Below are 12,411 nucleotides of genomic sequence, written 5' to 3' on the forward strand. Positions count from 1 at the left end.
ATTGAATGAGAGACTTCATTTATCTCTCATTCAATCATTTATCTTACCGAAGCTACATTGTTTCAACATGCTTCCTCATGACAAGTATTGTTTATTATTCTCGTGTTGAGTCTATATTTCTAATTGGTTTTCTTGTATGACCGCTGCTCATTATTGATGACTTCATTATTCTCAATAGTTGCTGCATTTTTTCTTGTTCTTTATCGCTGCCTCTAACATCTAACTTGTGCCCCTTCATTACTCTATCAGTAATGATATAGAGGTTATCATAATCACTGCTTCTCTGCACTCTATTATCCTTTCTCATACCTGTTGTTTAATTCTCCTATATGCTGTCTCGAACAAATCTTAGTCATTTTTTCTTTATAATATTTTTGCTTCTCATTAACTGCTGTATATTAAAGTTAGTTGCTGCTTGTATCATGATTTCTTGGAGCGATGTCATAAATGTATATGTTTCATTTTCACTTCAAAGTTATGTTCACCTTATTGTATTTATTTGAGTCAGCTACTCAAGGTTGAGGAAATCGACAAGTATATTAAGGCATAGCAAGAGTTTTCACAAGTCTTCATGCTTGTATCAAATTAGCACAAAGGAGACATGTTCAATCCATCTAGTTTATGTTGGTGAGTTTGTTGGACTCTTGCAAAGGATTGATTTCCTTTTTGCAAGAGGATTGGAGGAGTTTGCATTTGCAGTTATGACTCTACATGACACCATGAGTAGATATACTGAGGATTATGGTTTCGGGTTGAGCAGATATTTCTTCCACTTGCCTAGAATAATCTTAGGTACAGGGATTGCAGTTATGGACCTTATTAGGATGCTTTAGTAGGACATACTTAATGGTATAGGTTTCATACCTTAGAGTTGTTTCAGCTTGGTTCTTGATGATGATCACTTTTTGGGGTTCGGGAGAAGAGTGTCATGTCCCCTACTGGATCATTATACATATATGGAGAGAAAGAGAGAGAGATCCTAAATGAATTTACATAATAATTACCAACGAAGGAATATTTGAAAGTTATTTATTTATTAAATATTATTATTTAATTGGAAGTTATAACTAATAATATTCCTTAAAGGATAAGGATGGGTAAAAAGAATACGTACAAAGTAATGATAGGCCTTTTCTCCAACAAACAAGAATAACATTTAGACTAATTGACATTAACATTTAATTGAACATTACATCGCGAGTAGTCCTCAATTTTGTGAAGTCTCTAAAAGAGACAAAATGGCGAATGTAATTGGAAGACCATTATTATAAAAGGGTTCAAGTGTGGTGCTTAGAATGGACCACCATTTAAGAACACTAAATGCTTGAGGACAAGCAAATTTGAGACGGAGGGACTGTGATAACCCCACCTCACTGCCCGATGTAAGCCTTATAACGATGTAATAAATTAAAAAGACCATTATTAAAATAATGCAATATATTAATATATTAGGAAAGTAAAATGATATAACACAATTGTAATATATTAATGTATTATGGAATTAAAACATTAAAATATTAACATATTATTTGCACAGAATAAAGTATTATATTGGGAAAATTACGTAGATACATTTAATATATTAAACGGGCCGTCACACCCTTTCCCACGGGTATTAAACCCAGTCAACTGTTGGGGTCAAGGGAGGATACGGAAGGGAAGGAAAAGAGACATTGCGGACAGACAGGTAAGAGGTCTACGAACATATATTAGGGTAGGTAATAATAATTAAATTGTAGATAAGGAATATAGGAATAGATTAACACATACATATTAATGAATATAAAGGTATAAATAGGCAATGATAGTTCGGTAAATATATTAATGGATATAGGGAGGGATTAATGAATAAACAAATATAGATGTATTAAAATAGGCAATGACATGTAGTATATATATTGATGAATATAGGAATAATTTAGTAGAGTTAAATGGGAACTTACGGTAGGCATAGGTAAGGAAAGGTGCTTAAATGTTAAGTAATGTTTATGTACATAAATAGCGAATACAAATCAGGATAGTAGAAATGCATGTTAAGAAATACATATGGGTAATGTTCATTAATATGTGATATTAATTATAGTCTAGTGAATGTATATATATTCATTAATGTATAGTATTCACTGGTCATTAAACATAGGTAAAGGATATAATCATGTAAATTGTTGTATATCATGTTAATTGTTGTATACACAAATTTACACACTAGGAAGGATTATGTAATACAAAGGTATTTAATGAAATGTAATGCATATGTTAAAGATGGTAAAGCACATTGATATATAAGCTAAAGAATACATTAGGAATCCATGTTAACACAAAAGGATAGATTATGAACTGAAAACTGATATGCATATGTATGGCTTGGTTGATTAACACTCAACCAAGAAGAGACGGATCTGGCCGATCCGCTTTGAGGACTTGGATGATGGAGGCATCACCCAAGGCAAGGAATAGACAAGGGTCTTCCTTGGATGGCTTGGGTGTAAGAGGTTACACCCAAGTCAAGACTCGATGGATCTGGCCGATCCCCTCTGAGGACTTGGATGATGGAGGCATCAACCCAAGGCAAGGAATAGACAAGGGTCTTCCTTGGATGGCTTGGGTGTAAGAGGTTACACCCAAGTCAAGACTCGATGGATCTAGCCGATCCCCTCTAAGGACTTGGATGATGGAGGCATCACCCAAGGCAAGGAATAGACAAGGGTCTTCCTTGGATGGCTTGGGTGTAATTATACCCAAGACAGGATTCAAACTCATCTTCGTTTTCCTGGAGGGCTTGGGACCAAGGGGTACCAAGAAGGCGAGCTTCATAGCCGCCTAAGCACATACTTTCGTATGGCATTCGTATCCTTTTTTATTAGATGAAAATTATGATTATGTTAATTAAGTATTAAAGTTAGATTGCAATTTAGATTACTTATATATATATGTTTGTTGTGTTCTAACAATCTGTTTTGCAGGTTAATGATCTCTAACTAGTAGGGACATTACAAAGAGAGTGCAGCTTGGGCATGAAATGTTTACAGTTATGATTAGAGTGATGCAACATCTGCATGGTGTTTCTTTTCTGAGACTGACTTGGAATCCAAGGATCACATTGGTTTGCAGTTCAATAGTTGTTGGGTATGAGAGCCAATGTTGGCATTTTGGAGTTTACTCCTATGATGCCTTAATTTGGTTGTCAAAGACCAATTCTCTGGGGAGTTGTCTGAGTTTATGCAATATTCGTTGGCTCGTCATACAAGCAGATTTCAGTTAGTCTCTTATATAGGTACCTTGCAAGATGGTGCTTTTAAGAGATGGTGCAACAAATCACCTAGGTTGACTTGGAACCTTGAGATCATTCTTGGTTTCAGTTTGGATCAGCCTGATGATTGTGAGATTGTAATAGCATTTCTTGAGGACAAGCTACCTTTGGGCAAGGCAGACTGTAATGTCCCCTTTATCGCTTCTCTTGTAATGCAGCTGGATTTGACTTTTTGGGTTTGTGTCAAATTGATCAGAGGAGGAATTTGTTTTTGCCAATGTAATCAAATGGTTTAATGGAGATGTCTAACACTTTCTGGAGGGATTTTGGACAATTTTGTCGTACTTACTATTTATAGTAAGTGTTAGTTTGGTCATTGACTTTGGCAGTTGGTAGTTTACTATTTTTGGAAAGTTGGTGATTGCTTAAATTGAAGTTGTTTTGGCATCTAATGGTGTTTTGGGATATTATTTTAAATAAAGTTAAAATACTAAGTTAAATTCTATACTTAACTAATGTTTTTAAATTTAGTAAAGTGACTTTATTGGCACCTAGGGAGATATAAGGTGTTGATTTTAAATATTAAAATAAAGTAACTCTCTTTCGGGTGCCTAGGGAGACATAAGATGAATTTAAAATTAAATTCAAAATTGCAAAAACCCTAATTAGAGCATTGGGCTCGAAGGAGTTTATAAAATGTATTTTGGAGCTTATTTGCACTATGCTGAGTTCATTATTTTTGATATTTCTCTCTAATGAGAAGAAAACTTTGCATGGCTATTGGAGTTGCACTTGGTTCAACTAAACCTTCTTGAGGACATAACCCCTCTTGGAGAAGACTAGCTCTGGTGGTTAAAGATCTACCCTAGTCGGTATATGTTGAAGATATCGATAAGGTATTTCATAGTGCATTTAGTTTGAGATATTTGTGGTTCCTTCTAGTGCAGGAATTAGGATACATTGGAAACATCTTTCTTAGTGTGGAATTATTACTTCATTTCCTAGTGTGGTTTGGCAATCCAAGGTTGGCAGGAGTTTTATCCATCTTTCCTGCCATGGTTTAATACCTCATATTTGGCGTGGATATCCTTCTTTGCCTTTGTGTGAAAGTTGGTCTTTTTCTAGCATGTCATATTTATATCCCTACAAGTCATGAGATAAAGGTGCTAGCATTAAGTTTTAATGGCAAGTTTGAGCAATTTTAGTTAATCACCATAGGCTATTTTCTTTCTAAATACCAAGGCAACTTAATCCTTGTCATGGTTTATTTTATTTTCTTCGCATAGACAAAAAAAGATTTCATAAGAGACAAATTCAGAAAAAGCCAAACTACAAAAGTGGCATCACCGCATCTATCTAAGGGGTTGAACAATTTTAAAGTCTAAAGATTGTGGTGTGAGAATATTGGGACCATAGGAGCATCATTAATATTCATATTCTTAGCATAAGCTTGTCAAGGGCTTCATTGACATCTTAAATTGCTTATTATGGCTGTTTGTGAGTCTCACGTGGCACAAGTCAGCTGGTAAAAGGGGTCAAAGTGACTAAGGAGTGAAGATGTGTGATTAGTATCTCTAGCTGCAGCTTTGGAAAGAGTTCTATTACCATTTGGACTCTTAAATATGATTGACCTGTCTTTTTGAGTGAAATTAGAGGAGTACAAATCCCATTGGTAGTCTTATAGTCCTGCTGACCAACTTAAGGCGCTAGTTATATACAAAAGGAGATTATTTTTAAAAGGAGAATCAAATCGAAGACAATATTTGCAAATAGGACAAACTCAGATAAGAAAAAAATCAGACTTGCACCAAAGACAGAGTTATTTGCAAAACAGAAATTGGGTTGGATTGTTCTTTACTGGGCCTTAGAAGACATGGAAAGTAATGTGTAGGTTTCTGTAGAAGTCTGAAAATCATATTCAGCCTGGGTGTGAGTCTATACAGGAAGAAAAAAGTTGCAGGTCTTGTATCAGTCTTCAATCTCAGTCTTGTATCACTTTCCATGAAAAGTAAAGTGTTTTCAGATGTAACAATTGCTGATATAAGGTCAGAAATCTCTGTGCTTGGTACTTGAATAATTTCTGCTCATAGAACAGTAGCTGTTTGTATTTAATCTGTCTTCTTTCTCAAATATAGCAGCTATATATTGTTTATTTATGAATGCAAAGAGTTGCATGATATCAAGGTATTTCAAAGGCCATTTCAGTCATATTAAAAACCTGCAACTCAGTAAACAATTTATACATGCATAAACTATGAAATAAACTTTTAATGCAACAGGAGAATGGTCAAAGAATTAATACCATGAAGCCAACTGTCATTAAACTGAAATGGTAAAGAATGCAATCAGTAAGGGTGCCAACTGATTGACAAAATACCTTAATAGCTGAGTGGGTGAAAGTAGAGCAAAAAATTTCATTACAATTTGGGATGGCATCTTATATGTAAATCCTGTGTGAATCCACCAAGAATCAGCTAGGTGGGTTTTCGTCCACGAAAATTGACTGCCAAAAGAGTTTTTGTCCTTTGACTGCAGAATGAACCCAATTTAATCTCTCTTAACTCAGGTTTGTTACATATATGTCAAGAAGAATGTCTTGTCCATTCCAATTTCCCCCTTTTATACACTTTTCCCCTAAAAAATTAAAAAATAATAAAATAACATAGTTGCATGGGTACTCGTATCGGAGACTCGGATGCGTATCCCGCACTAGAAACTTGGTTGGAAACGTCTCCATAGAGAGGAGACTTCCTGTTAACGTATCCGCCTGTCTCCCACCGTCTCCAAGCCAAACAAAAAAAGGGAAACCCCAAAATGTTAAAAAAAAAAAACACAGGCAACAAAATAATCAAAATGCAGAACAAACGGAAAAAAAACAATGCTCAAAAAAAATGCAGGTCACAAGGATTTCTTAAAACGTTGCAACAGCCACTACTAAATTACTATATTATATTTAATGTTCAATGTCATTATATTTTCAGAATTTCTATAAATTATTAAATTATATTTAAAAGAGATTGGCGTCTCCAAGTACCCACGTCTCCTATTTTGAAAAAATAGCCATACCGGTACCAACACCAGTCTCCAAAGTCTCCAAGTACCCCCATACCCATGCAACCTTGTAAAATAACATTCAATTTCTTGCCAAGTGACTTATTAATTTAGCTTTATATTTTAAATCCCAAAACTCGCTTTAGGAAAAAACTAATTAAATAAAGTCACCCAAGCCTAGACAAGTGAATTTAATTAATCAATTATTAAATTATTTTCTTAGTGAAAATAATAAAATAGACCAAATTAATTCAGACCATACCAAAATATTCTTAAGCTCTCAGGAAATCGAACATTATGAAAATTGGTGCTTTCATAAAATAGCAAACTTCTCCAAGAAGTGTGGAGAGCTCCCAGAATGTCAAAGCTACATCCAAAAAGTACCATTGGACTCATTTTGATTTCTTGATCTCACTATCACTATCAGAATTCCTTTCCAATAAAATTGGCATTCTCCAACAATTTTGTAACTTTCCAAGAATGTTGGAATGGAGCAAAAAGGGACATTACAATCTAGGGGTCTCCAAATAAAATACAAAGAAAGGCACCTACTTAGGACTAGAATTCATGGACTGTAAGCCCCTACTTGTCTACAGCCACCCAATACAAACCCTTTCTAGCTCCTTGCTTGAGCTTGTTAACTAGTTGCTGTATGTTATTTCCTGAAACTCTGCCTTTCACTATTGGGCTTGTCTTTGTATTTGCATTTGTAATGTGCTACCCCTGATTGTACCAAATTTTTTGTCCTTTTCACTTATTTTACAACTGACATTATGTCAAACAGTTTTCATGTTTGGTCTGAAGATTAATTGCTGAGTGCTTTTTTGTATGTATTATAATCTCTCATGTTTTTTTATGGACATTCAGAATGCATAGAATTCTTTTTCACAGAAATAAACACAATCCACAGAATTATCATGAACATTAAACAAACACTTGGCATGCATAAGTAAAAACTAATAACAATAATCTGACCTCAAACTTCAACATTAAAAATGATCACTTCAATTGCTATGCTTGCTGCTGCAAACTCAGAATCACTTCAATATTATTGCAATAATCCTCCTGCTCATAAATACAAACAAAACTGCAACTTACAGGTTTGATCAAATCCTTCATTTGCAATTGCTGAGTGTACATGTCTGAGAAATAGAGATAGCATTTGCTTGCATAATTGCAGATTGGTATGTACAGTTTTCACCTTGTTGAGGGCAAGAGTGCTACCCACCAAAAGATCTTCATACACCAATCTGAAACTGGATTCTGACCTGGTTTTTATAGCAGCAAATCTTCAATTACAAATACGGAAGAAATTCTAATTGCTCATTACAATATCAGAAAATAGATAATATGAATAATATTTCCTGCCATGCTCTTCAATAAGTAGTTGCTGTTGGGTGCAGGCTTCAGCCATGTACAAGAAAACCTACTCTATCTTTCCCTTCACATCCAATTCTAACTTCCTGGAAATCTTCGCGCTACCTTCCTTCATCTTGGACGATATGCATTAACTTTCCCTTCCTTATGCTTCCACCTAAAGCATCAAAAACACCCACAACTGGACTCAAGAATCAGCTTGACATCTTTCAAACCATGAAGTGTCTCTTATTTCCTTTCATCAATTTACATAGCAGAATGTAGCCACTCAAATAAGTCCCGTGAAGGATTCAGAATAGTTGCTCATTATTTTTAAAAACAAGAACTTTCATTCCTTATTAAATTTTGAAATAGACTTTTCCCGAAATCTCTTTCTCTAGCTTCAGTGATAAGAATATTGCCACAGCTTATCTCTAATTTTATTTTGTCTTTAGCACATGTCAGCCAGCATCCGATTTCCCACGATGACAAAAGGATTTAACCTAAAGTAACCTGTGAATGCCTTTTCTTTGTCATCCTTTGTGAAAACTGTCTTGTTTGCTACCCATCAGGATTTTGTCATTTCCCTTTTGTCTTTAAGTGCCCAAACCGACAAACAAGTCCACTAAATATTTTCACCATTTACTACAGGTGGCTTGTCTTTCCCACACCTTGACCATACACATAAGCGTCCACTAATTCTATCTTTCACGGTGCGATTTGTCTTTATTCTCTTTGAACTTATTTCGTCTTTTGTGCCATGATAGCATAAGAAATTCACTTACAGCCAAAAACTTAATCGATTTGTCTTATTAATCTTATTCAATCTAGCAAGAAATTATTGTACCCAGCAAACAAGAAGCCTTTGAAAGCCACGTCCTACCAAAAGGGCATTTCGCCATGATACAAGAGACTATGCTAGGAACAAATCTTATACTTGAATATTAGAGGCCACACAAAACAACTCTGTCTGCACCAAGTCAATAATGTGTAGCGGCCAACATATTCAAGAAAACCATGCCAAATAATATCCACAATATTATAATATAAGCTTCAAACTTCAAATGATTCAGTTCGTCTTTTCAAACAAGACTACAGTCAAACTAAAATACCTGAAATTTGTCTTTGCAAAGAGACTTAAAATTTCAAGAAATATTCCAATCGATTATTCAAACCTAATACACTACTTAAGTGCTCATATGCAAACCCTAGATGAGTTCACCTTTATATCTTCACCAAGAACGAGGGTTTTCATCCCCATTCAATCCGTTCAATGCCCTGTAACCCTATGTGGAACCGCTCTAGTGAAGCACAAGAGGTTCCATCCTCAGTTCCAGACCTTTGAGGTTTTCGTCCTACCGGCTAAGTTTGGCCTCAAGCTCAAACCAAAATCTCCACAGAGAAATAACAAGGTCTCAATCTCCTGTATCACACAAATGAACCCCAGCCTCCTTATATAACCTTTTTGGGGAACTTTCTGGAAAGAATTAATCAAAATTACTTTATAAAATATTAATATTTTAACACTTAGTCACTTCATAAATAATTAATTAAAGTTGTCTTTTAATGTAATTTTCTGGACAGCTTTAATGAATTTATTATTTTCACCCAAAAATGAGGACATTACAGCATTTATCAAAGAAACCATGCTCAAAATTTGCACACAAAACCTCCATCATACTAGACATAATGAAAGAAGCACCTTTGCCTTGGACTTATTCTTCTTATTCATAGAAAGAATAAATAATAAAGGAAAGGGAAAAACGATTTTGTTTAAGAGTATATATCTATAATCTAGTCACCCATCTACTTGTGCTGCTTAACCTCTACTTGGAAAACACAACCTCTGAGTGTCTTCTTTGCCTTTGGTGATTTTAGTAGGGGTACGACAAAACAAAAATATACTTTCTTGGTGCAACTCATTACAGTCATTCAACTTATCCACCAAGTTTTTTCTTATATCATTGTGAATAGTCAAGACTTGTATGGTTTATCTTTTCACTAATATATGTAGACTACCAATCCAAAACAAAGATACAATTTGTCATTGATTCATTTGTCTAAATTTCTAAATGGCATTTGGGCAGATTTTTTTATTCTCGGATTGATTATTTTTTCTCAATAAAAATATTAGAAAGATTTGCAGCTATCATCTATATTATACATGACAATGCTCTATATTCTGAAGCATGATATTAAACAAATTGGATGAGAGAAAAGCACACCATTCATAGCCAAATTAGCAATAGCACCAGCAGCAACCCTTTGAATAGTCTCATCTTCTGTAGTTTCTAAGAGCATCAGCAGGGAGCTCAGACCACCAGCCTCAACAATTTTCTCTTGATTCGATTCTGCTAGCATACAAGGACAAAAGATCAAATCCTAGTTAGGAAAGATCTCAAAAAAATTTAAAATAATAAGAAAATAATGCTGTGAATATAAATGAAGTTTTATATATTTTTTCCTGAAATAAAAAATCTCACACTCCATGGGCTTGTGAATGAATGGATCCAAGTATTTTTCATATCAACAACCTCCTCTGAAAACAGAAATCTCTCTTATTAAAAGCGATGTCATGCATTAAGAGAGACAGCAGAGCCTATATATTCTTCAGATACTAAGCAACCATGTAGCTGAAGGTGTTATTGAACAGTAGGACACCATTTTGAATGCATAAAAATGGCTGAATGAAAAGTATGTCATATTAAACTAAAATTCATTGCCTAAAACAACTAATAGATCATGATATCAGTTCAAGGCTTTTCGTAAAGTAGAACTGACTTAAACATTAAAGAAGCTATCAAAAACAGAAAGATACCACAGAAAACAGACAAAACAGCAGTTCTAAAAGGATCAAAGCTTCCAATCAGCCATGGCCTCACATGCAAAGATATGCCAAGATTCATTCTCTTTGTCATCCAATTTTCATTTCTATCACAAAAACAGCCAACTGACAAACTTTAAAAGCTTCTGGTGTGGTGGATAGAGAATATTCTATGTAGCCATAAAGTCAAGGAAAAGCTATGATAGAGAAACATGTCTAGGGCAAACTAAACTAGTTCACTATTCTGCCACAAAACCATTCACTAATACACAGATGTGCCATACTGACCACACACATGCAAACAAAAACAATTTCCTTTTACCTTGTCACCAACATTTTGGCACTTTGTGGAGTGTCATACATTAACATGGAAATAGGGATAGTTTTATGGGCATCACTCAAGACTTTCATCTAAGAAAGGTTAAAACTTATATTTATTATGCTATTTCCTAGGCGCCATTATGAATGCCTTGGGACTTACGATGATTCATGGCCACAAGAAAAGGAAAGAATGATCTAAAACATTCTGTTAATTTGTATCACAACACCATGTGCCCAGACAAAGCTAGAAGATGGAATTTCAATATCTTTATTGCTGCCAGCACCTTTGTGATGTTCACATCTCTTCTAATGGTGTAACAATCTCCTCTAAATTGTTTGGCTTAATTGCACTAAAGAAAGTGACAAGACTAAATGCCTTGGATAGACCAAAACACCACACAATCGACTATTACTACTATCCTTCAACACTATCTCTTCTATTTGTTCCAGGATTTCAAATGCACTACTCAATTGGAATTTTTCAGTCATATCAAAGACTTGTTTGAATAATGATGATGCCTTCATTTTCTACATTTTTTATAGATTTTTATGATCTCTTGTTTCAATCTCTTCATAGAACTGTTTCACACACCAGTCTCTCTCCTAGGAATGTTATTGAAATTCTTCATGTCTTGCACATGTCTCTTGATAATATAATAGATCTTATAATATTCTATAAATGCAAATTCTTCAAGAGAAGCTTCACCTTTAAAGGTCTCTTTTGGAATCCCACCCTGCAATCTCCATTGAACAGAAAGAAAAGTCTTAAGAGTAATGTCAAAAATTGTAAATAGCAGCCTTCCTTTTTGTGTTTTTTCCATCCTTCTATCCCTAACAAGCCTTTACTAACATACACTGGAAAGAGAAAATTCCAATCTCTCAAAGACCCATGAACAACAATAAGTCTCACAAAGTTGCAGAAAACGGGAATCAAGTCACAGAATAGAGTGCTTCTGCAAGACAGCTGTTTGCATATTTTCAATTCAAAAATTTGCACATAGTTGTCTCCCAAAGACACTCTATTTTGAATTTCATTATATTGTGGAAATCTAATGTCTCTTAATCAAGTCACAATTATTTTAGATTTAGAGTATAAAATCAATTAAGTCACTATTTGTAATATTACTAAACACGAGTCTAAACTAGTAGTGATTCATAGTGATTAGCCCACGGTTAAAGATAAGGTTTTTTCAGCTTTTACACAAGTTTCCAATAAGCTTGGCTCTATAATTACACAGCCCCTCAAAGTGCGCAACCCTGCTGACCTTATTTCCATACATAAAAATCATTTTTAGTTGTCTTCCCACCACTATTGGTACTACTACTCTATTTTAGCCTTTGCTCCAAAGGAATGGTCCAACCATACTTAGGGTGGCATCCCACATATCTATGCTTCATCAAAGCTTCCAATCAGCAATGGTCATCGCATGCAAAGATAGGTCCATTTCCATGCTTTTCCTCATCCATAATCATTTCTATCTATAATGTCCCCTACCGAATAGTAATCAGGGGTGACCACTTAGCCTATTCTATTCCCATAAGCTAACATTAGGAAATAAGGGAATAATTAAATAGAATATTTTAAATTGTCCAATAAAGTACTATTTTT

At 34.7% G+C, this 12,411-nt stretch overlaps 1 protein-coding gene across 6 annotated transcripts in view; it reads right to left on the reverse strand.

Annotated features, from left to right (window-relative positions):
• Positions 1–12,411, reverse strand: part of LOC131028551 (kinesin-like protein KIN-UB) — a 190,666-nt gene that overhangs the window by 74,284 nt on the left and 103,971 nt on the right. For all 6 annotated transcript variants that reach the window (XM_057958844.2, XM_059209950.1, XM_059209948.1 and 3 more), the window contains one exon: positions 9,883–10,008. In XM_057958844.2, coding sequence (XP_057814827.2) covers positions 9,883–10,008 — 126 coding nt within the window. The remainder of the gene's footprint in view (positions 1–9,882; positions 10,009–12,411) is intronic.

The sequence above is a fragment of the Cryptomeria japonica genome, chromosome 8 (genome assembly GCF_030272615.1).
Source record: "Cryptomeria japonica chromosome 8, Sugi_1.0, whole genome shotgun sequence".
In the NCBI taxonomy this organism is placed as follows: Eukaryota; Viridiplantae; Streptophyta; class Pinopsida; order Cupressales; family Cupressaceae; genus Cryptomeria; species Cryptomeria japonica.